At 43.1% G+C, this 26,116-nt stretch overlaps 1 protein-coding gene across 1 annotated transcript in view; it reads right to left on the bottom strand.

The window, feature by feature from the left end:
* Positions 1 to 26,116, bottom strand: part of WWC2 (WW and C2 domain containing 2) — a 183,911-nt gene that overhangs the window by 120,968 nt on the left and 36,827 nt on the right. The window contains exon 2 of the mRNA XM_044297357.1: positions 13,649 to 13,758. Within this exon, the coding sequence (XP_044153292.1) occupies positions 13,649 to 13,758 (110 nt within the window). The remainder of the gene's footprint in view (positions 1 to 13,648; positions 13,759 to 26,116) is intronic.

The following is a 26,116-nucleotide window of genomic DNA, read 5'->3' as shown; positions in this document are numbered from 1 at the left end:
CTTTATTAGAAACAGATTGTCCTCTACTATATGAGGTCTGATTTTCATTTTTTATATTAGTCCTGGGATAACCCCTTTAAATGAATAAAATACCAATACACAATTCATTAAATTTAGGGATCGACCAATATAGATTTTTTTTTTTTTTAGAGCCGATACCAATAATCTGAACTTTCAGGCCGATAGCTTTATATGCATTATCTGTATATTGGCAAGGTTAGATGCTGATAATGTACAAAATACTGAATATCGGTACTTCCGATAATCGGTCGATGCCTAATTAAATTATTTTCTTTAAATATAGATCACTCTAATAAGGGTACTTTCACACAAGCGTTTTTTCTTTTCCGGCACCTGAGTTCCGTCCTAGGCCCTCAATACCGGAAAAGAACTGATCAGTATTATCCCCATGCATTGTGAATGGGGAGCAATCCGTTCAGGATGTCTTCAGTTCAGTCACTGAACTGCGATTTGAACGGAGGAAATGCGGCATTATCTCTGTCCAAAATTCCGGATCAGTTGCCGGAATGCCAGATCTGGCATTAATTTACATTGAAATGTAATTAAAAAAATACCGCAATGCCGGATCTGTTCTTCCGGTCTGCACAGACCGATAAATGTGAAAAAAATATATAACGGATCCGTTTCTCCGGATGACATCCGGAGAGACAGATCAGTTCTTGCAATGCATTTGTAAGACGAATCCGCATCCAGATACGTCTACAAATGCTGTCTGGTTGCATGCAGATTGCCTGATCCGGCAGGCAGTTCCAGCAACGGATCTGCTTGCCAGATAACTCTGAAGTTACATACACTTTCACACTTGCGGCAGAGTGATGTACACAGTTCCTGTGTGAAATCCAATGCTCAAATCAGTTTGGATTATGATTTCACATTTAATGCCGTTCGTCGGCATCAGATGGTATTGCATTCATTGCCATCATTTAGGTGTGTAATCCTTTTTGTTTCCAAGTACAAATAGTCCTGCAAGAATGGTGCTCATTATGCCCCAAATAAAAACTGATTACATACCTAACTGATGGCAACGGATGCCGATGCATGGCATTCAAATTTGAAATCCGTTGTCCTGATCAAACGGATCAGGGCAACCAAGTCACACAGGCGGGCCAGGAGGCAGCACAACAGCACTATTATGAAACTCAGAAAAAAAAAATTAAATGAATCAGATGCCTCAAAGGCAAATTAATCAAATTAAATCAAAGTAATTTGATTAATCGCCCAGCCCTACTTTGAGGGTATATGTGTAAAAAAACATCCGAGGGGCACCAACTTGATAACCCCAAAGTACACTGCTCCTTTAAATGGAATGTGTACATCTATGGTTACCCATGTTAAATGCACATAACTATACTGATCAACAGCCATTTTAACCCCTTCAAGACTATTTTCTGTTCTTTCATTTTTGTTTTTTAATCCCAGCCTTCCCAAGGCCATAACTTATTTTTCCATTCACGTAGCCATATGAGGGTTTGTTTTTTGCAGGACAAGATGTCTACATTTTCTAATGAAACCATTTACAGTTACACACAATGTAGTGGGAAGCGAGAAAAAAATCCAAATGGTGTGGAATTCAAAAAAAAAAAAAATATATATATAATAATTTCTGCCACAGTTATGGGTTTTTATGGCATTCCCTATGTGGTAAAACTGACCTGTTACCTTTATTCTCCAGGTCATTACAACTACAAAGATGCCAAATATGTATAGTTTTTCTTGCAGTTTAATACTGAAAAGATTAAGAACCTTGGAAAAAAAGAATTTTCTCTTTGCATCACCATATTCTGACCCATAACTTTTTTAATTTTAGGTGTTTTTAGCTGTGCGAGGAGGATTTTTTGCAGTACAATCTGTAGTTTTTTCTGATAGCATTTTCGTGTGTATGACTAAGGCTAGTTCCACACTAGCGTTCGGCTGTCCGCTCCTGAGCTCCGTTTGAAGAGGCTCACGAGCGGACCCGAACGCTTCCGTCCAGCCCTGATGCAGTCTGAATGGATGCGGATCCGCTCAGACTGCATCAGTCTGGCGGCATTCAGCCTCCGCTCCGCTCAGCAGGCGGACACCTGAACGCTGCTTGCAGCGTTCGGGTGTCCGCCTGGCCGTGCGGAGGCGTGCGGATCCGTCCAGACTTACAATGTAAGTCAATGGGGACGGATCCGTTTGAAGATGCCACAATATGGCTCAATCTTCAAGCGGATCCGTCCCCCATTGACTTTCAATGTAAAAGTCTGGACGGATCCGCTCAGGCTAATTTCACACTTAGCTTTTTTTTGCCAATATAATGCAGACGGATCCGTTCTGAACGGAGCCTCCGTCTGCATTATTATGATCGGATCCGTTCAGAACAGATCCGATCGAACGCTAGTGTGAAAGTAGCCTAAGGCTATTAAAAAAAAGGTGAAATCAGCCATTTTGACTTTTTCCATTTCGCTATTTGCCACAGGGGATAAATATTTTTATATTTTAATAGTATGGGCGGGTTTAATAATATGGGCGGATACTCGCTTAAACGATGATCGTTGACTGTGTTCAGACGTCTATCAGCGAAAAAAGTCCCATGATTTACATTACAACAATTCATTAATGACAAGGGATAATTTACTTATTCACATGAACGATTTCACAAGTGTTGAATGAGCGTTTTTTTTTCCAAAACTGTCGCTACAGACATTCACATTACACAATTACCGTCCACCATGAATTGCTAGAGTTTGAATTGTGAAGATTATCTACTTGTCTAAATGAGCCTTTACAGATACAGTGGACATGCAGTCCTGACATGGTCACCATCACATTTACCCCCCCCCCCCCCAATCTTATGCTGCAGAGGCTGCTATAATCACAGGAGTTTATTAGCTTGCAGGTTCCCTCTATAGACAGCTTGTAATTCCCTATTTGGGTAATATATTCAAGTTATTTTAGTTAGTTATATCTCCGTCTCCAGAAGAGAAGAAAAACATCTGCAGTAAATCTGGTCGCCCTGTTCTCTGCCGTATGTTAAAATGGAGCGTGCAGACTGCGAGAGAAAGCAGCTAATAAATTGCAGAGAGCACTTGTGTTATAATTCCAGGATGGAATCTTAAAGCTACTCACTAAAGTGAATATCTTATGGCATCAAACAACTTTTTCTAGCTATGTTATGAAAAGTAAAGCAAGCGCTTATACGGATTCTTTCTGCTGGATATATTAAGACTGGCATATTGTAAGCCATCCTGAATAGCAAAACTTGCAGACCTGCAGCTCCAGAATAAGGTAAGAGGTAATACTGGCAAAGTTCTGTGAGCCAAAAAAGAGAAGAGAGAAGCAAGGGAGCGGGCATAGATTTCTGATGTTATGCGTTTTCTGGCACACATGTTTGTAAATGGCGGGGCGCGAGGAGGTGCACCACAGACAGGATCTCTGTGGCCAAACCGCTCCCATCCATGCCCCACCCTCTTTTTGTAAAAGCAGCAAAGATTATCTAAAGTCACCAATTTTGGCACAAAATGGCACTTGCACCAAGATTTGTGACTTCTGCATGCCAGTTTGCTGGCATACTAGAATGAGACATTCCCCTCACGGTATGCGAGTGAAACTACCGGCTCATGCACACGACCGTATGCATTTTGCTGTCCGCAAAACACAGATCCACAAAAAATACGGAAGATTTCCGTGTGCATTCCGTATTTTGCTGAACAGCTGGCCCCTAATAAAACAGTCCTATACTTGTCCGGACATGTTCTATTTTTTTGTGGAATGGACATATGGAAACTGAATGCACATTGAATGCACTTTTTTTCTTCTTTTTTTTGTTGACCATATGCAGAACCATTCATTGCAATGGGTCCGCAAAAAAAGCCGCAATTTGACTTACCAGTAATTCCGTTTCCTTGAATCCACCATGATGGCCACAAGTGAGATGACCCTTGACCTCTGTAGAGGCAGGAATATACAGAGAGAGTTTAAATTGACCCTCACACTCAGTGTTCTTACAAATTACTAAGGTAGGTGAGCAGTCTATGTGTGTCCCCAATTGAGTATTAAATACCCAACTAGATAATGACAATAATATAAAATAAGTCTAATTACGGCTTTCCATTTAATCCACCATGACAGCCACAAGTGAGAACTAAAATATTTACATAGGGTGGGAAACCTGCCTGCAGTACTTTCTGGCCAAATGCTAAATCTTCGGAGGCAGAAAGATTACGCAATAACAAAAGTGTTAATATTTGACCAAGTAGCCGCTTTGCAAATCTAATTTAAGGAGACGCCTCCTTTTTCTACCCACGAAGAGGCAGGTGCCCTGGTAGAGTGAGCTATAATACCCATAGGACAAGGAATATTTTGAAGAGAGTAACAGCAACCTATAGTAGTTCTAATCCGGCGATGTTTTGTCCCCTGAACTGAAGATGCCATTTTTCTTCTGCCTCATTCCTTTGGCGGGGTTCTGTAAAAGGATGGTAAAACGATTTCCTGGTCACTGTGATAATATGATACCACCTTTGGGAGGAACCCTGGGTCTAGTTTCAATGTTACTCTGTCCTCAAAAACCTTCAGGTATGGTTCTCTACAGGAAAGGGCCTGGATTTCACTTATACGTCTAGCAGACAAGCCATTTTGAATAACAGGTGCTTGATAGAAACCTCTGCTAAGGGAAAGAAGGGAGGCTTAGTCAGACCATTTAATACAATGTTAATTTTCCACTGAGTAATCCTAGACCTCAAGGTTGGCCTTAGTCCTAGAGGATGCCCTAACAAATCTCTCTACCCATTGATGTTCAGCCAGACTTGTATCATAAAACATGCTCAGAGCAGTTATCTAGACCTTAAGGGTGCTAGGCCTCAAACCTAGTTCTAACCCATTCTGCAAGAAATCTAGAGAGTTTTATTTAATGGTTGAGAAGAAGTGTCCGGGTGTTCTTCTCCCAACCAACTGCAAAACCTCTTTCAGATTTTAAGATAAATAGCCGATGTAACCTTTTTCCTACTTGCTTTGAGAGTGAAGATTACCCTGAGAGACCCGGTCTTCTGAGTGATTCACTCTCAGGATCCAGACAGTTAGATTGTAGATATGTGGGTTTGAATGTTTTATTGGCCCCTGAGAGAGGATTTCACCCGGAAGCGTATTTTCTATGGTTCTTCAAACACCATCTCAGGGCCGAGAAGCAGCTTCTTTTCGGCCAGTAAGGGGCTATTAAAATTACTGTTGTTGGTTCCCGCTGGATCTTCTGTATTACGCAAGGAATCAGTGGAAAAAGGTGGAAATGCGTAAGCAAGGTCCCAGGTCCATCTTATTGACATGGAGTCTACTGCCCAAGGTCTGTCTCTGGGTTCTACAGAAGAAAATTGACAGACCCGAGCATTTTCTCTGGAGGCAAAACAGGTCCATCTCTGCTACTCCCCATCTGGATGCGATTTCATGAAATACTTTTGATTTAGAGTCCATTCTCCTGGATGTAAAGTTTGCCGACTTAATAAGTCTGCTTCTAGATTCTCTGACCCCTTTAGGTGAACAGACGTCAAGGAGAAAACATTCCCTTCTGCCCAACAAAATATTCTTCTTGCTACTTTTGCCAGAGGATTGGATCTTGTGCCATGCTGATGTTTTAGGTATGCCACTGTTGTGATACTGTCCGACAGGACGTTCAGATGTCTGTTCTTTAATAGATAGTGAGCCTTTGTAAGGGCCAAAAGGACTGCATACTGTTCTCTAATTTGAAGATTTTTATTTTTTTTATTTATTTATTATTATGACTGACCAGTCTCCCTGGAAGTAATGGCTTCCTACCTTTGCTCCCCAACCTGATGCGCTGGAATCGGTCATCATTTGAACTTCTGGGGTCCTGACCCAGTCTGTGCACTGAAGAAGTTTCTCTTCTTCTCTCCACCAGTTCAGGTCTATTTTGACTGCAGGTGGAATGACGACGACCTGATGGCCTTTGGCTGTGTGGGCATGCTGGGAGGTGTAATTTTGCAACAGCTGGAGGCATGCTGGTTGGGGATCACTAGTATATGCCCATTCCCCCCCACCTTCTTTTATCATTCACTGTTTGTTTGTTTTAACATGAAATGGAGAGAAATTAACTGAATTTCTCCTCCATTTCATGCACCATACCCACCGGCTGTAATCCTTCCCATGCAGATGCGCCAGAGTACTGGGAGGAAGTGGCTTTAACTTGGGAGCCGCCACCCAAAAGTCCCGCCCCCTCGCCGATCAGCTGGGGCACGGTGCCGTCTCCACGCTGATCAGCTAGGAGCAGCGCCGCCGCCCAGAAGACAACATGGGACCCGCCTCCGCAGCCCCCACCACTGATCATCTGGGACACGGGACCCGTCGCTGCACGGCCATGAGGCATCAGGCGTGGTATCGCATGACATTTGCACGAGTACAAGTATCGGAACATTCCTACCGCAAACCTTAAGTACTTCTGAAAAGCCAGATGGATTGGTATGCTATAGTAAGCGTCTTTTAAAGCTATCAACGCCATTAAAGTGCCCTCTGGAATCAAGGGAATGGTAGAAGCCACTGACTCCATTTTGAACCTCCTGTACACGATTCATTTGTTTAAGGGTTTTAGATTTATTATAGTGCTTTGTTTAAGGGTTTTAGATTTATTATAGTGCGGCAAGTATAGTCTTGCGTAAAACCCCTGTTCCTTCTTCGGCATATGGTACCCTTACTATGACCCCTGATCTGATTTGGTCCTGAACCCCCTGCCAGATCTTTGCTTTAACTCTTGTTGTGGGTCGTAATAGTAAATTTCTTTGCAGGGGTTGAAGAAAATTCTATCCTGTATCCCTGTTCTAGGATGTTTAAGGCCAAGGGATTGGACGTGACGAGAGTCCATCGGTTTAGAAAATTCTTCAACCTTCCTCCTACCCTGGCGTCATTGTTTGTTTCCTTATTTGTTCTGGGGATTGAGGGAAAAAACCCCTACCCTTCCCTCTATAGGGTCTAGGCTAGGAGGAAAAACGGACGAAAGGGTCTCTTTAGTTTTCTCCTCCGGAAACCCCTTCTTTTTGTCGGCAGCTTTTCCAGTATTTTACTATTTGAACAAGCTTTCATCCATAATGCTCTTTGGGCAGCACTGGATAAAGCTGCATCCTTGGCGGAAAAACATAGGACTCAAACAATGCGTCAGCCAGAAAAGCTGTTGAGGATTTTTAATCGTGGGATAGAGTTTATAATATATTTCCTGGGTGTTCCTCCAATTCTGATAACCAGAACAGCATAGTTCTCGCCATAGATGTAGGTGCAATGTTCGTCTTGACGCCGAACATTGCCGCTTCCCAAGATTTCCTTAAAAGGTAGTCTGCTTTGTGTTCCATTGGACCACTTAACTATGAAGAATCTTCAAATGGTAAAGCAGTCTTCTTGAGTACTTTCGCCACCTGAATGTCAATTTTGGGGATTTCAAATATCTTACATTCGGCCGGATCAAACAGTAACCTATTCCTAAATTCCTTTGATGCCCCTAGCCTCTTTTCTGTTTTGATTCATTCATCCAGGATCATATAGCCTTAATATTTTTATCGATAGGGAATACTTTTGATTTCTTTGCATGTAAACCCCCAAACATCTCATCCTGTACTGTACATGGTTTAGTGGTATACTCAATACCCATAGTAGATGTTATGACTGAGTAATTCTTCCATTTAATCTGAGGAGAAGAAATATATATTATCTTCCACGATCTCTCCTTCCGAAATAAGGTCCTCCTCAGAAATCCATCTAGAGGTGGAAGCACCCTCATCGATGTCCTCTGGCTCAGAGGAGGACTGAACGGATAGTCTAGGTTTTTTACTTGGCGGGATAGGAGGGCTAGGGGCTCTCAGAGAGGCCATGGAAGATCAGATTTCTTCTTGGATAAATTATTTCAATTCGGAAAAGATAGATGGTTGCTCTTTTAGGACATCCGATATACAGACTTTACACTTCTTTTTGAAGTTATCTAGTAGTCTCTTGGCACAAGTAGTGCACTTCAGAGATCTAGTTTTAGCTTTTGCTTCCTTTGCTCCTAGGGAACAGAGAAGAGCAACCAAATATCATAAGATAGAAAATCCATTAAATATACAGGTAATAAAATCATACTCCCCATAGGGGAACTCGCTAAAGATGCAGTCAGATCAAAGCCCTCCTGACGGGATGCTGGAGCTTCAGACACAGACATAGTGGTGGAGATGCTGCCTCAGAGCGCATGAGCATCCCTTTCATTCCTCCCGGCATCTGACATCACTCAAATGTGCCCGACATGTTGCGGAGTAGCTCCAGCCCCCCCCCCCCCCCGCATCCCACGTGGATCTGACATCTGCGGTCTCTTTCCTATACCACGTGGAAGGAGGACAGTGATAGTAAGGACCACAGGCCCCAGCATGAGCCAGAGCGAGCGTCCATGTTGCCCCGAACTGCACAGTCTTAGCTCCTGTCGTGGGAAGGCAGTGGGGGAATGATGAAGGCAACAGCATGGGTTTCTTCACCTCCCCACAGGGAGGCCTTTCCCTGTATGCTTACGATGAAGGGGCAAAAATAACACTGATGGAGGGGTGGGGGCAATTTAAACTCTCTCTGTATATTCCTGCCCCTACAGAGGTCAAGGGCCATCTCACTTGTGGCTGTCATGGTCGATGAAATGGAAAACAATCTTTTGATGTTGTATTGATGAAGATAACTATTACGTCAAAATAATCTAGATTTCTACTAATGACATTCATCCTGGGGTAGGACAAATGTGGTTTGACATCTGAAAAATATAAGTCAACCAATTTTCTGTGAATGAGAGTCCATGTATTTGGCCCGTTATGCAGGAAATGTATTTTACTCACACAAAATTCATGCAAACATGGGGAGAACATACAAACTCCATATAGATGTTGTCCTTGGTCAGATTCAAACCCAGGACACTAGAACAGCAAGGCACCAGTGCTAACCACTGGGCCACTGTGCTGGAAATGGTCGGGGAAGGCTACTGCTGAAGCCAGTTGTCTTACAACCCAGACATAGGTCAGGGAGAAGTAGGAGGACATGGCTGAGCTTCTCAGATACAGTCCGGATCAAAAGTTTAAGACCACTTGAAAAATGGCAAAAAAAACAACAACATTTTACACATTGTTGGATCTTAACAAGGTTCCAAGTAGAGCTTCAACATGCAACAACAAGAAATGAGAGTGAGCCAAAACATTTTTTGAGCATTCAGTTAATTGAAAATAACGATTAAATTGAAACAGGCTGTTTTTCAGCTGATCCAAATTTTAGGACAACATGCCTTTAAAAGGCCAAATCTGTGCAAAGATGTGGGTTCATTGTCATTTTCTGTCAGGCAGTCACACGTTGTGATGGCAAAGGCAAAAGAAACTCTCCCTTTTTTAACGTGGTCGGGTTGTTGAACTGCATAAACAGGGTCTCACAGCGCGCCATCGCTGCTGAGGTGGGACGCAGTAAGACAGTCATTTGGAATTTCTTAAATGATCCTGAGAGTTATGGAACAAAAAAGTCAAGTGGAAGACCCAAAAAATTTCATCAGCACTGAGACAGAGGATCCAAATGACTGTCCGTCAAGACACTGGACGATCCTCGACCCAATTTAAGGCCCTTACTGGTGCTGACTGCAGCCCCATAACCATCAGACGGCATCTGAGACTGAAGGGCTTCAAAAACAAAAAAAGTCTTAAAAAACCTCATCTCCTTGAACGCCACAGAACTGCTCGTTTAGACTTTGCAAGAGAGCACCAAACATGGGACATTCAAAAGGTGGATGAAAGTTTTATTCTCTGATGAGAATTTTTTTTTAACCTTGATGGTCCTGATGGTTTCCATGACAAGCAGATCCCACCTGAGATGCTTTCTACGCGCCACAGTGGAGGGGGTGCCATAATGGTCTGGGATGCTTTTTCCTTCAGTGGAACAATGGAGCTTCAGGAAGTGCCGGGGTGTCAAACAGGTGCTGGCCATGTCCAGATGTTGCAGAGAGCATTACTCATGACTGAGGGCCCTCGTCTGTGTGGTAATGACTGGGTTTTTCAACAGGACAATGCTACAGTACACAATGCCCGCAGGACATTGAACTTCTTCCAGGAGAATAATCACTCTTTTGGCCCATCCTGCGTGTTCCCCTGATCTAAATCCAATTAAGAATCTTTGGGGATGGATTGAAAGGGAAGTTTACAAAAATGGACAACAGTTCCAGACAGTAAATGGCCTTCGTGCGGCTGTCTTCACCACTATGAGAAATGTTCCCACTCACCTCATGGAAACGCTTGCATCAAGCATGCCAAAACGAATTTTGGAAGTGACAAAAAATAACGGTGGAGCTACTCAGTACTGAGTTCATGTTTGTACATGTCAGAAATCATCATCAATGTGTTTGTGTACAGACTGCCACAATATTATAGAGTGGCCGCAATGCTTCTCCAAACACCATGCCGCCATCACCATTTGACTCAAAGTTCTTAAGATCTCCAAGCCTGTCATCGGATTTCCGATTGAAGTAAAGACTTTAAGCAGTCCCAGTACGCAGACTCACACCCATTACGTCTGACACTTATATATGACATGTCAGAAAATGATCAAAGGTGAACCTTCACTTTAAAGAATCTTGAAAAGCGAATCTGCACTTTAATTTACACAAATACTTTAATTAAATGGAATAACAAGAAATGGGCATCACGGCACAATGCCACACTATTGCACTAAAAACAGGCATATTAAGTTAGAATAGACTTTTCAGGACTACATCATTCAATTCAAACTATCAGTTTATACACTCCGAAATTCAATGCCAGGGATCTGTCTGGCATCGCATCCAACAATGCCAACATGTTTGCGTTAAGTGCTCCCTTTCTTTAAACACTAATAAACGTCTGCATAAAAAAACAATTAAACCCTTTACAAGTTTTCTGTATATTTACAGCTCCTGCCAGACTCAACTACTAATATAAAATCTATGCGATACAATACATTTTTATTTTTTGGGGGAATTTCTAAACGAAATAATACTTGCTTACAAAAACCTACAGTAATTTTCATTATATGAAACCTGTTTAACTGGCGGGATTTGGCTTCTCATCAAACATCAATTAAGCATATTTTTATAAAGTAAGATGGAATAAATATGGAGAAATAAATAGGAAATTAATTAATGGGGGTTGTCCGAGTGTTTAATAATGATGGCCTAGCCAAAGGATAGGTCATCAATAGCTGATCAGTGGAGGTCTGTCTCCTGGCACCCCCACCGTTCAGCTGTTTGAAGACGCTGCAGCACTCCAGTGAGCACGGCAGCCTCCGTGCTGCTTACCAAGCACAGCACCGTCCCTTGGATAGCGGCTGGGCTTGGTACCGGAGATCAGCCCCATTACCTTGAAAGCCATGTGACGGATGAACATAATGTCACTGACCTTGGAAGAGGCCATGCCACCCAGTGGTGAGCCAGTCTTTTCAAACAGCTGATTGGCGGGTGTGCCCAGAGTCAGATCCCCCATCAACCAGATATTGATGACCTATTCTGTGGATAGGCCTCAATTTTAAACACTTGAACAACCCCTTTAATTATGAAGACTAATGCAACTCCTTTTAATTATACTGGGGATGGACTGTGCATGTGCTCTTTCCCCTGTCCATCTCCAGTATAAATGAATGGAGGTCGCTCTTGACAGGATCCTCCATCTGCGGCCATGCTCCCGGTCTCCAAGCAGCGATGAGACAAAGAGATACAGCGCAGGCGCCAAGACTGGGACACACCGCGCAGGCGCCAAGACTGGGTTAGATCAGAAGTCTAGCCCTGTCAATCCAGGGGAAAGGGGGGATGGACTAAAGCTCAAGGACGTTGATCATGCTGACAGTTGACCACAGCAAACCAAAATTTCAGTATAGACCCCAGAAACAGTCAACTCTGAAGTTACACAGTATATAAAATAAAAAACAAGTAACAAAACGTAGTCAATCAACCTTGGATAACTGGCAATCTTTTCAATAAGATTAAAAGTCTGCCACTTGCATAAGCATTTTTTTCATATTATGACCAGCCTAATGTACTTTTAAAACTTATTTTTTTAAAGGTAGGTGGTTTTCTAGAGGTAGACAAATCATTTCAATGAATGGTTGAGTCATACCTGTAGTTTGGGAGTACTATAAAAGCAATGGGAAAAAATAAATATAGCTAAATGGTCAGTAACTTTTCACACAACTTTGCATAAATTAATAGTACTAGTGACCATAAGAAACGTGTTAATATGACTTATCAGAAAGAAACATCTAGTTCTCATGTTATACAGTGGCATCTGGTAACCAAAGAGTTCCATTGTAAAAAAAAAATTATATATATATATATATACACACACACATACACATACACATACACACACACACACACACACGGGACGGACCGTACACAATGTCAGTTGTCACTGTGTTCCTTCCGGATCGAGCACTCAATTGGCGCGGCGGGATTCGCGGGAGAAGGAAGGGAACTCTGAGGAGAGCACAGCACTGCTGAGGTAGTGGTTTTGGGTTAAGTGGTAGCTTAGGCAGCTTTACATCTCAGCCGCGTTTGGTCTGAAAGAAATTGAAAGGCTGGGCTGGCGGCGTTGCTGTGGCAGGGCCAGGGTGAAAAAATAATTTGTAAAAAAGTCTGATAAATACCAGTGTGAATGGGGGACTGCTGATGGGGGTTAATAACTACTGAAGGTCCTTTACAGTAGTCATTAACCCCTTTCAGTAGTCCCCCATTCACAGTATTACCCCCTTTCACTAGTCCCCTCTTCACTGAAGGGGGGCTGCTGAAGGGGTTAATAAATACTGTGAAGAGGAGACTGAAGGCCCTTCACAGTAATTATTAACCTCTTTCAAATGTCCCCCATTCACAGTATTTATTAACCCATTCAGCAGTCCCCCTTCACTGAAGAGGGGACTAGTCAAAACTGAAGGGTTAATAAATACTGTGAACGGGGGAACTGCGGTTAATAACTACTGTGAAGGGCCTTCAGTAGTTATTAACCCCTTTCAGCAGTCCCCCCTTCAGTGAAGAGGGGACTAGTGAAAGGGGTTAATACCTACTGTGAATGGGGGACTCAGGACTGCTGAAATGGGTTAATACATCGCTTTCCATCCCGCAGAGTCCAGTAAAGCAAAAGCGCTACAGTGACGTACTTTTACTTTTGCCGGGCTCTGGAGGGGCCTGTAAGGGGGCCCTTGATTTAATTTTGCCCGAGGGCCCTGAGGGTTCTCAGTCCGCCCCTGTTTCTATATATTTTATTTATTTACTTTTTTTTTTAAACCGGAGTGGTGGTGCACATCTCTGTCCAATGCTCCATTCCTTTCAATAGAACCGCCACAGCACTGTCAACGTGGACAGGTGATAACTATTTTTCTACCCTGGGGAAATGAAGAACAGCAATTTATGAAGCTGTCATTTTTCCCATATGTGCAGTAATAGGGAGAAAACAGTCAATCAGCAACTGGTGAATGGGAACAGTGCGCACATCATGCATGTCACTGGAGTCATCATTGGCCACGTACCACAGTTTTAGATGTAAGTTTTGTAAAACTATGCCACGTTATCACACAATCAGCATGTCTGGGTGCAGTTTCGGACAGGCAGAAGTGTCAAACAACCAGCACACCAGTCCTAGAACATAATAAAAAAGGAGTCACTTACGATTAATATGATTAACATAGTAAACTCCAATCTGTGGATCATAGCAAGATTCCCATCCCCATGGAAGCTCATTACCAACACAGTCTGCAAACGACAGCGGCTTTGTCAACCTACAGAAAGAAAGAAGAAAAAAAAACAGATATTAGATTTAGAATGGCAATAAATTGATGAAAACATAACTGAGCATTTGTAGGAATGATGATAGGCTTCCTATAAAATCTATCCCTGGTTAAGCATATGAATCAGAAATGGGGATATTCGATATTGAGCCTTTCTAGTGACTGATCCAAAAACATTTTTTGTATAAAATATATTGGCTGTAAAAATGACTGCCTATTACATAATCAATTCTCTGTGTGTATGTGTGTGTGTGTGTGTACACACACACACACACATTTACCTTTGTATTTTTTATAGACAAGATTATGTTTTTCCATTTTACAGTAAATGCACAAGTTATACATAAATATTATATATCTATCTATCTCACACATACACACACTTATTTATTTTTTTCCGCTACATTTCACATAAATTATTGACAGAACATAAAATGAAGCAGACGTAATTGGCACAATAAATCTTGGTGAAGTATGGCAACTGTCAGGCCAGGAAAACAAGCTCATTCTTTTTGCAGTTCTTTGTGCTGAGGAGTGTTTGGAATACAGAGAGCCCAGTGATGGAATGCATATCAAATCTGTTGTGAATACCAAAAATAATGAGTCTGCAAGCAACACTAAACGTTATTAGCATCACGAGGATTCGTTTTTAGCAAAGACCTGACAAGATGAAGATGCTGCTCCAGATTCTCAGCATTCTAGGCTCAGTTTTGATGGGCGAGATATGTAACAACTATTACCAAGAATAATCATAAATGAGCAGAAGCTTGGATTTTGCATGTTCTTTCCTCGTTTATGATGGCCTTCCTTCTGGTGTTACTCCAATATCCCAAAAACATAATGTCGGGCTCACACACTGAGGCGTTGCTGCATTTTGATGCCAAACACTGCGCCCGAAAACTGTGGTGGGGGGGGGGGGGGGAGAATGCATCACAGATGTGGCGTGCTATGTATGAACCCGGCCTAAGGACGCTAATTGGTCCTAGACAATCTTCCACGATAATACAGTGACTGGACAGTCATCACACCAGAAATTATATGCAAGTCTGCATCTACAGGATGATCACCTGCTATATACAATATTTTCCTAAGTGATTGCTGCTTGGCTGATACTTGCCAAAGCTCCAGTATAACAGAGCTGTGAACGGTGACCATATCTATGGTGCCTACAGGGAGTTTGCGATACACCTCTGGCATTGGTGGCATATTCTAGTGATATGTCACTGATGTGTGAGGTAATACAACTCCTTTAAGGCTGCTTTGCACGGTCAGTATTTAGTCAGTGATTTCTATAACCAACTGTGAACCAGGAGCAATCTATCCACCATATCTCATCTCATCTCTGTGTATCCTCCATTCCTGGCTTTGGCTCCAAACACTGACGAAATACTGATGGACTTAAAGCAGTCTGATACTGTGGGTCAATGGTGGCCAATCTTGTTCCTCAATATCTACTAACAACATTTAGTTACCTGTATGGGTGAAACACAACCAAAGATTTCAGCTGGGAATTTGTGAAGAGGACTGAAAAACACTGGTAGTCTTGCGGACTGGATTTGGCCTCCGCTGCTTGCGATAACAGCAAGAAGATCTAGGGCTAGTTTTAGATAGCCGATAGCCTAAAGAGGACCTTTCACCACTCCTGACATGCCTGTTTTAATAGCTTCATGCACTCACCATGTAACAACAAATCTGGAACATCTATTCCTATGGCTCTGTGCTGTGCCATTCCTTTATTATTTCTACTAGAAGTTATGAATGAATTGCTAGCAGTCTGCAGTAAGGGTAGAGAGGGGAGGTAACCAGTTGGGGGTGTGTACCTTAAGAGCCTGAAAATGGCAGCACTGATTGGATAGTGTGAGACTGTGCAGGTACACCCCCCCTTCCCAACTGGTAACCTCCCCTCTGTACCCTTACTGCAGACTGCTAGCAATTCATTCATAACTTCCATCAGGAACAATAAAGGGATGGTACAACATAGAGCCATAAGAATAGATGCTCCAGAATTAGTTATTACATAGTGAATGCATGAAGCTATTACAACACGCATGCCAGGAGTGGTGAAAGGTCCTCTTTAAGGCTAGGTCTACACGACGATATTAGTTGCGCAACATTGCAACAGTTGCAGAAAATCCATTCGAGATGGACTTTTCTCCTACTGTCACATTGCAGTCGCAGCATGTCGCATGTTGCAGTGCGACACCATAGACTGCCATTATAAAAAAAATTGTGCGACATTGGTTGCGACAAATGTTGCAATGTAGTTGTGCCCTGTCGTGCAACAAAATGTTGTTGAGTAGACCTAGCCTAAAGGGGTTGTCTCACCAGCAAATGGCATTCATCATGTGGAAAAAGTTAATACAAGGCAATTACTAATTTAATGTGATCATCCATATTGCTTCCTTTGTTGGCTGTCTTCATTTTTCCATGTTTACGACCACCCTGCAAACTTCTCTGGTTGCTGGGACCAAGGGAGCTCACATAGCTTTCCTATGGTGTGCAAGCACGGCCGCCACTACTGGATTGCAGGGTGGTTGTAACTATGGAAACAAGCAGTGTATGTGATGGAAAAAGGAATCAAGCCAACAAAGGAAGCAATATGGATAATTACAGTACATTAGTAAGAGCCTTGTATTAAAATTTCTCTACATGATAAATGCTATTTGTTGAAATGAGACAACCCCTTTAAGGGCCGAAAGTCCCAAGGATAAATCTCTAACGAGCGTTCATAGCAATTAGAGATGAGCGAAAAGATTCTACAGAACCAATATGGCCAATCAGAGCTTCTTCATTTACATAAGCCCTGCAGATTCGACAAAAAAACGCTCATTAGTGATCAGGGGCGTAGCAGGGGAGCAGCCGCCTTGGGGCCTAGAACTCGGAAGGGACCCAGTCATTTCTAGTTACGCCACTGTTTGGGACAATCTGGCGATGTAAAGGTGCATCCGATTACCCGATGAGCAAGCGAAACACTCATTCATCAGGTAATATGGATCATTAGTCCGCAAAAATAAATTGTTTACCGGCTGCAGAGATGCTGCTATGTAGACATGATCTGCTGCCGGCATAGTTACTGGCATTTCCTACTGTACCCTGCATGTATGGAACATCTGGTACGACATAATGTTCCTCTTTTTCACCTAATGCAATAAAAAAAAATCTACAAAAACTTTGGAAGAATCACAGCCACACCTGTCCATATACCATATATACACTATGAGGGGGTTTCCCTTATTGGTAGCCCCCTCTATGATTAAGAGCGTTAAGCTGCTACCAAGCAATGGCTTTTACTGCAACGGTCGTGAGCCATCCATTTATTACACGTAAAATACTACATTTCCCCAGCAGAGCGCCCTCTGCATGGCAAATATGCAGCCGACAGCAACGTACCCACCAGCAATATCAGATGTTTGCTGGGAGGTCATGTAAAGCTTTACTTGCAGATACAATAACCCTTCTGCTTGGTCTGTACGCCATTTCAGCTATTGCATATTTCCACGATGTGCACACCAATATGGCATCGTATGAGTGAACTGGGGACGGGGCAGACGAGTCCAGTTTTCAACTGGAAGGATTACAGGTTTGCTTATATAGAACGGCCTTGTGGCATAGTGACCATATTGTCTGAAAACTATGTACTTTATGAAGTATCCTCTGTGAGCCCGCGGACAAGGTAAGAATAGAAACCATGACAAAAAGCAAACACATTACTCAGACGGAGGACTAGCCTGACATCTCTTCCTCCTACTGGTAGTCGCTGTGATGCATTCCATAAGATCTACTGTATCACATCACCATGACACTTCAGAATTAAACTAGTGATAATATATGTGGCCGACCTCTTCAGTTAGGACTACATTACACATACCAGTTCACATGGGCAAATGAAACCATAGTCTGGAGATCTTGCAGCGGAGATCTGCACACAAGGATCATATTGCTGACCACAGACAAGAGTTCTCCGCCCGACAGGAGCGTTTCCCTATTCTACGATTTAAACATGCCGCTTTGGCTCAGCCCAATGGGCAACTCTTTCCATTTTGATTGTGTGCTCCACTGGGAATAGCACACGATGATAATATATGTAAAGCATCATAGAATATGTTAAAGATGTTGTCTGGGAATATATCGATGACCTATCCCGACTCCCGGGACCCCCACCAATCAGCTGTTAGAAGAGGCCAGGCGCCCCGTGAGCACCGTGGCCTTTTTCTAGGCCAGTAGCGTCACCATACAATGGTCACATGGCCTAGTTGCAGCTTAACCTTTATTCAAGTCAATAGGGCCGAGCTGCAATACCAAGCACAGTTGCTATACAATGTACGGTGCTGTACTGGTAAGTTGCCAGGAGTCCACGGCGCTCACCGGAGCTCTGATCCCTGAGGATAGGTCATCATTATCACTTCCCAGATAAACCCTTTGAGGCCCACTGCCTGAACATCAGGCAGGTCATCACTAACGAGTGTTCGTAGGAGTGCTCGCTAGCGATAATCTGACAGTGCAAAGGTGCATGCGATTAACCAATGAGCAAGAAAAGCGCTCGTTCATCAGATAATTGGATCTGTCTAAACAGCGCTCTGCTACCCAAAACAATGAGGTCTGTATGGGGACAGCAAAATGCAGCTGTCTCCTGGCGATTGTTGAGAAGGAACGCTTCCAGATATTCATCTGCTCAATTGAGCAGTGCAAAGGGGCCTTTGCGCCACACAAGTAAAAATAAATAAATGCCTTTCTATCCATTGTGGTTGGGGGATACATGACAGACAGCCCTGGCAATGATAACTGTATGCCATAGAGAATAGTGATGAGCGAACTCCATGTTTTGAAGTTCGGGTTTTCAGGAAATTCCATTATGGATTACGTTACCAGGGGCCATACCGGAGTTCTATGATGGAATGCACCACGGAAGCCTTTGAGAAACATTCCGTCATGATAGAAGTATATGGGTCACATAATGGATTAGTCAGGCAACTATTAGGAAGGATCGGCACTGTCGATTATTGCGTGCTCAGTCGGTGTAAATGTGCCGCTGGTCTTTTGAGAGTTGCCCCGACCACTGACTTCTATTCATTGCATCTGCAATAAAGCAAACACACACTGCTGTACTGTCTATAAAAGGGGGCTGCCACCAGTATAATAAACTTCACATGGCGGAAATCTGCCACCGATTCCACAGCGGAAAAGATGCGTTTTCCACTGATAAATCCCCATTTAAAAAAACGCCAACAGTTTTGCACTGACGTCAATGTAAAATAATAACCATGTGCACACCTTCTACAAATGATGTTTTTCATATTGGCTACTGAAAAAAAACTACTTGAGAAGTCACATCTTTCTTCTTAAAAGGGCATCTGTCAGTAGGTTTGTACCTATGAAAATGGCTGACCTGTTACATGTGCACTTGGCAGATGATGGTCCCATGTTCATATGTGCCCGCATTTGCATGAAAAATGAAGTTTTACTATATGCAAATGAACATCTAGGAGCAACAGGGATAACGGGACATTCTACCACTGGGACCCCCACTGATCAAGAGAACAGGGGCCCCGTACCCAATGCAGCCCCCGTGAAATGAACGGAGTAGTCGGTATAACTTGAAACAACCAGAATACCCCTTTAAAGCATTTTCCAGGACTAGCAATTCACACAATTGGAGATCGCTTAATCTGCATGCAAAACTTCTGAATAAAATCTGCACTGTTTGAACACAGTCTAAGGCTACATGCACATGAACGTTGCTTGTTTCTTTATTTATATTTTCGGATAGGATGCGGAGAGTGTGCTCTCCGCATCAGTATGTCCGTTCCGTAGCCCCGCAAAAAAAAATTGTCTCATTCTTGTCCATTTTAGGCATTGTTACATTGGATCCACAAAAAAAAAAAAAAAAAAAGGATGGCATATATACGTCATCAGTTTCTTTAGCGGATCCGCAATTTTCGGACTGTGCATGTAGCCTAAGGCCTTTTTCACACAGGCGATATTCCTGCGCGGGTGCAAGGCGTGAGGTGAACGCATTGCACACTGAATCCGGACCCATTCATTTCTATGGGGCTGTGCACATGAGCGGTCATTTTCACGCATCACTTGTGCGTTGCGTGAAAATCGCAGTATGCCCTATATTGTGCGTTTTTCACGCAACGCAGGCCCCATAGAAGTGAACGGGGCAGCGTGAAAATCGCAAGCAAGTGCGGATGCGGTGTGATTTTCACGCACGGTTGCTAGGAGACGATCTGTAATGGGGACCCGATCTTTCTTATTTTCCCTTAACATGGTTATAAGGGAAAATAATAGCATTCTTAATACAGAATGCTTAGTAAAATAGGGATGGAGGGGTTAAAAAAAAAATGCTAAAATAATTTTACCATGGTGATGGACCATGTGATGAGCGCAGTGACGTCACCACAGGTCCTTTTCTTTAGGCGAGTTAAATTATTATTTTTTTAACCCCTCCAGCCCTATTTTACTAAGCATTCTGTATTAAGAATACTATTATTTTCCCTTATAACCATGTTATAAGGAAAAATAATAAAATCTACACAACACCTAACCCAAACCCGAACTTCTGTGAAGAAGTCCGGGTTCGGGTCGGTGTACCAAATATGGCGATTAGTGTTGAGCGAACTTGTGTTTTAAGTTCGGTGTCTAAAGTTCAGGTTCGGGTTATCAAAGTATCCAGTTATGGATTCTAAATTCCGTTATGGTCCGTGGTAGCGGAATCCATAACGGGATACTCTGATAACCCGAACTTTAGACGTCGAACTTAAAACACAAGTTCGCTCAACACTAATGGCGATTTTTCTCATGCGCATGCAAAATGCATTAAAACATTTTGCACTTGCAAGGAAAAATTACACATTTTCCCGCAACGCACCCGCATCCTATCCGTCCCTCACACGCGGCGCCCGTGTGAAAGAGGCCTAAGGGTAACAGGTACAAGGTCCTCAATTATATGAATAATTCAGGTTGGCATGTTACATTTGCAAATCATTGAGGCTGCATATCATAAAGTTAATGTCAGGAAGCACCTTTACACAGGCAATGAAATGGCTGGAATTTCTGGCACACACTCAAGGTACAGAGGTCATCACACAACAGTCAGCTGACCTATGGACCTTATATGGGTTGAGTACTGAATCCTTCAAAATTCTTCAAGCGTGAATCAGAACGCTAAAACTATTTTTTACAGTTTGCACTTTTATTGTAAAAAATAAATAAATAAAAAAGTCATCCAAAAATGTCAGCCTTGTATTGCATCTTTCAGCATAAAAATCTGTCTGAGAGTCAGCAAACTACCATAATAGCTGGTATAGAGTCAGAGAAAAGTGTCTATCTCTGCATCAGATTTCTCATCCAGCCTGAGCCCCTGTGATAAATCTGCCGTTGTAGACAGCCGGTCTAAATGTACACCAAATAGACACATACTTTTCTTTATGTTTTACACCCTTCCATAATTTCCATTGTTCTGTGCCTCTAACGGAGCAGAACAGAAAATGAAAACCCAGCCTAACCCATCCATCCCCTTGCTGTAGGCAACAAAACTGAGTCTACTCAGTGTAACACGGCTCCACTGTATTGACTCCACATTAAATTATCTGCGCTTGCACTAGTATCTTCGCTACCAGCGCATGCGTACAAAAATGGACCATAAAGCCTTATACTACTACAAATACCAAGGCAAAACAAATAAATGTGCCATCGTTAATAAAGGGAAATAAAATACATTTAGTGTGGCCAAGTTAAAAAAAAAAATATATATATATATATATATATATATATATATATATATATATATATAAATATATCTGTTATATATACACACACATATAATTTTTTTACAGTATATTTTTAATTGAGGGGCGAGAGCTTTACACAGTCCCAGTCTGATATGATAAGATGGACATGGGCTGACACCTAAAGGTAGTTTCACATCTCTACTTAAATGATCCAGCCAGATACCATTATAGTCAATGAGGTCCTGTGGTGTAAGGCAATATGCAGCTAGGCTGGATCCGGTGAACTCCACCTGGCTGTTCTCTGCTGGATCCGTTTAAAGCCTCATGCACAAGGCCATTGTGCAGCCGTTCCAGGCATTGGGGACCGCAATGCATGGGGCAACATCCGTTCGGCGACCGGGACGGATCGAGGCCCATTCAACTTGAATAGGTCCATGATCCGTCCGCACCGCCAAAAAAAAATAGAACATGTTCAGGTGAATGGGCCCAAATCGGTGATGTGGTGAGCAGACAGCCAGTGCCCGCGTATTGCGGACCCGCAATACAGCCACGGCCGTGTGCATGAGGCCTGATGCAAATGTGAACCTACCCCTAAGGGTCTATTCACACGTCCGTTGTTTGTTTCCTGATCTGTTCCGTTTTTTGCTGAACAGATCTGGACCAGATCTGGACCCATTCATTTTCAATGGGTCCTGAAAAAAAACGGACAGCACAATGTCAGATTTTTTTTCAGGACCCATTGAAAATGAATAGGTCCAGATCTGGTCCAGATCTGTTCAGCAAAAAACGGAACAGATCAGGAAAGAAACAACGGACGTGTGAATGGACCCTAAGGGATAAAAGATGGTGTCAGGGATTTAGTTTCCAAGCTTAGTGGCACAGAGTAGACAGGGGATGTGAGGGAATTCTGATATGGCCAACAATGAGGCATCCTGGGAGACTTTACGTTTATTTATCTGTAATAATCCCTTTTATACAAGCCCACCATATGTGGGACTCCACGTGGCCCTTAGTGACATGAGTAAATGTTATGTTATACGGTTTTATTTTTTACATAAAGCATTTTGGTGTCCTTTACTTCTTGTTTTTGGGCCACTTTGTTGATAGTGGCCCACCAGTTTTTTTTTTTTTCTGGACAACTTATCCAAAAATCAGACAGCCAACATTTTGTACGGACAAATTGGAAAACCATAATAAATTATAACAATAACTAATACATGTCTACTGCTCGATATACTGATAAGAACTCATTACCAGCATTTACTTTAGGGCTCATGCACATGACCGTATGTCCTCCAAGAAATACGGTCCGTGAGCGGGCCATATGTCCCGGAGTGGGATACATCCTGCACACGGGAGAGCACAGCATCATAGGTTACTATGATGCTGTGCGCATCGGGCCGCCCGCGGGGCTATTGTCCCGCACTCATAAGAACCTATGATGTTCTGCGCACGATGTATGCCGCACCGGGACATTTGGCTTGCTTACGGACCGTATGTCTCGGAGGGCATACGGTCGTGTGCATGAGCCTTTAAGCTGTAAAATAATAGTTACTACTAATATAATCTGGTCAAGTACCACCAACTTTAATAAAAAAATAAAAATAAAAAAAAGACATAACAATAATAATATTTATTTGTATAGCGCCACCATATTCCGCAGCGCTTTACAAGTTCATAGGAGTAGGGTAAGATGACCTGTTCCTTCTGGACACGGAGGAACAGGAGTCTCACTGGCCAAGCTGCAGGAAAAAGGGGAACAGAAACAGGCCTATGGATATGGCAGGTGCTGCACTAGTTCCAGCCACCTGCCACAGCCTTGCTGACTGGATCCGTGTGTAGGCAAGCTGAAGTCCACAACCATCAACTTAAACATCACACATAAACTTAAACTTATGACCACAAGGGTGGCCCCCACTGGCAGGTGAAATAACAGGAGGCTACTCCAGCTAGTCATGGCTGAAGTACCCCTCAGACTGGAGATAACCATGAGGCTTTATAGGCCCAAGTAGTCACACCCACACAGACACACCCAGTGTTCACACACACAGAAGGGAATTAACCCTTCCAACACCAGGAAGTGTGGTGAGACCACATAAGGGGAAATACACACAAATACTCACTGCAGCTGTTACCGATGACAACGACATGTGTGACAAACGTGTCCTGGGAGCCGGCCAAAAGGCCGGGACACTACCACATGTACTAATAAACCAAACGTTGCCTCGGGCAGCCACAGTGAAGGGAAATGTCAGAGTGCACACCAAACATAAAACCAAGTGCACACATACACACATACCAAACGCAACCACATGCACAACATAGCAAGCTGCCACGATACAGCTCAGACTGCTATGCTGCCACATACATACTGTTGCCAGCGGCAACCACAGGTGAGGCAAATACCACAGCCCTCACCTGTGATTGACAACCAAACCAAAACCGCTGACAACCGCATGCGGTTCAGGAGTCACGACCATGACCATGGCCGTGATAGGTGCAGGACGATCTGCTTCAGGTTTGGGACTACTAGAGGATCGAGTTCAGGCCAGAGGAGTTGGTGGGTGAAAGGTTTAGTCGGGGAAAAGTCAGTTTAGGTAGCTTGATAAGGCTGTCTGAAGAGATGTGTTTTTCAGGCACGTTTGAAGGTGGAGAAGAAGTGAATTGACCTAATATTCGGGGGCAGAGTATTCCAGAGAGTAGGTGCAGCTCGGGAAAAGTCTTGAAGACGGGAGTGAGAGGTATGAATCATGGAGGTTATTAATCTTAGGTCGCTAAGGGTACTTTCACACTTGCGTTTTTCTTTTCCGGCATAGAGTTCCGTCACAGGGGCTCTATACCGGAAAATAACTGATCAGTTTTATCCCCATGCATTCCGAATGGAGAGTAATCCGTTCAGTTTGCATCAGGATGTCTTCAGTTCAGTCGTTTTGACTGATCAGGCAAAAGAGAAAACCGCAACATGCTACGGTTTTCTCTCCGGCGAAAAAAAAAAACTGAAGACTTGCCTGAATGCCGGATCCTGCATTTTTTCCCATAGGAATGTATTAGCGCCGGATACAGTATTCGGAATGCCGGATCCGTCCTTCCGGCCTGCGCAGACCGGTAAAAATGTGAAAAAATGTACAAGACGGATCCGTCTGTCCGCATGACATGCGGAGAGACGGATCTGCCCTTGCAATGCATTTGTGAGACGGATCCACATCCGGATCCGTCTCACAAATGCTTTCAGTCAGCGGCAGATCGGCGGATCCCGCGGCCAGTTCCGACAACAGAACTGCCCGCCGGATCACACTGCCGCAAGTGTGAAAGTAGCCTAACAGAACGAAGAGCACGAGCAGGGTGGTATATGGAGATGACGGAGGAGATGTATGGAGGTGCAGCACTGTGGACATCAATTTTTTATTGATGTCCACAAAAGCTTTTATGGACTGTTCAGAAATTTCTGGACTGTTGGCAAACCCACCAGTAAAACTGCACCACTTTGTTTTGGGAACACTTAATACTTTGGTGCTGTAACCCTCTACAGGTCAGCCATGTGCCCCATAACCTTCGTGATCACAGGCTGTCACTTTCTAGCCATTGAAGTGGATCTCACCCTGACTAGACACATAACAGAAATGTCTTGCAAAGGTTTTCCTCTTTGCACACTAGCTGAAATTTTAATGAGCCATTCTAGACACACACACAGGCATGTACCTTAATATTTTATGGTCAGCTGTATTAATTGCAGAATGGTCCGGATACACTGCGTTGCAAGACCCCCATGAAATACAAAGAAATGACTTACGAAAGCACAATATGACTGTGGACCGTAGAGAAGTAATTAATTCTTCTTTCTGTCTGCTCGATAATTCATTACCTTTAGGGGCAATGAGGGAAACTTTCAAGATTTAGCCGTCAGTCATGTCACGCCATGTGTAGGATTTGACATACATTAAATTATTATTATAAATAATAGCTATTAATGCCACTTTATTTAATGCAGCAAATGCAAAGACGCTGAAAGTCAGTTAAAAGCTATAACTCCCCTGAGCACAGATTTGTAACTTCTACAAATGCATTTTTACGGCCACCTCCTGCCCTTTAATAAGTGAAGGTTTTACTGCCCTACACCTCATGCTCCTTATCGCTCTGGAATCCTGGATGTGCACTATCTCCTCCATTCCTCACATACCATTCATTAGTCCAGAGGCCTTCTTACTCAACACCAGCAAACATAACCTGCCAAACTATGTTCAGGGTTTCAGTCCTGGGAAGTGTCTTGATAATAATACACTAAAAGCACTTACTCAAGTTTGTTCCCAAACAGTCACCTTTATAGGATACAGGGCCCATCCCCCCCACTTCTTGCTTTTTAACAGGACCGTATTTCAGTTCCTGCATCAAATGCTAATGAAAAAGTATACCGAAATGTTACCGATGCAAGTGGCACTCATGTAAATCCTAGTCTGTATGTTCTCTCCGGGTTCTCCGGTTTTCTCCCACACTCCAAAGACATACTGATCGGGACCTTAGATTGGGAGCCCCATTGGGGACAGTTTGATGTGAATGTCTGTAAAGCGCTGCAGATTTTAGTAGCGCTATAGAAGTAAGCAAAATAAATAAAATTATAA

Source organism: Bufo gargarizans, chromosome 1 (assembly GCF_014858855.1).
Source record: "Bufo gargarizans isolate SCDJY-AF-19 chromosome 1, ASM1485885v1, whole genome shotgun sequence".
Classification (NCBI taxonomy): domain Eukaryota; kingdom Metazoa; phylum Chordata; class Amphibia; order Anura; family Bufonidae; genus Bufo; species Bufo gargarizans.
Note: the sequence above shows the minus strand (reverse complement) of the source record. Positions and strands in the feature narration are given on the sequence as shown.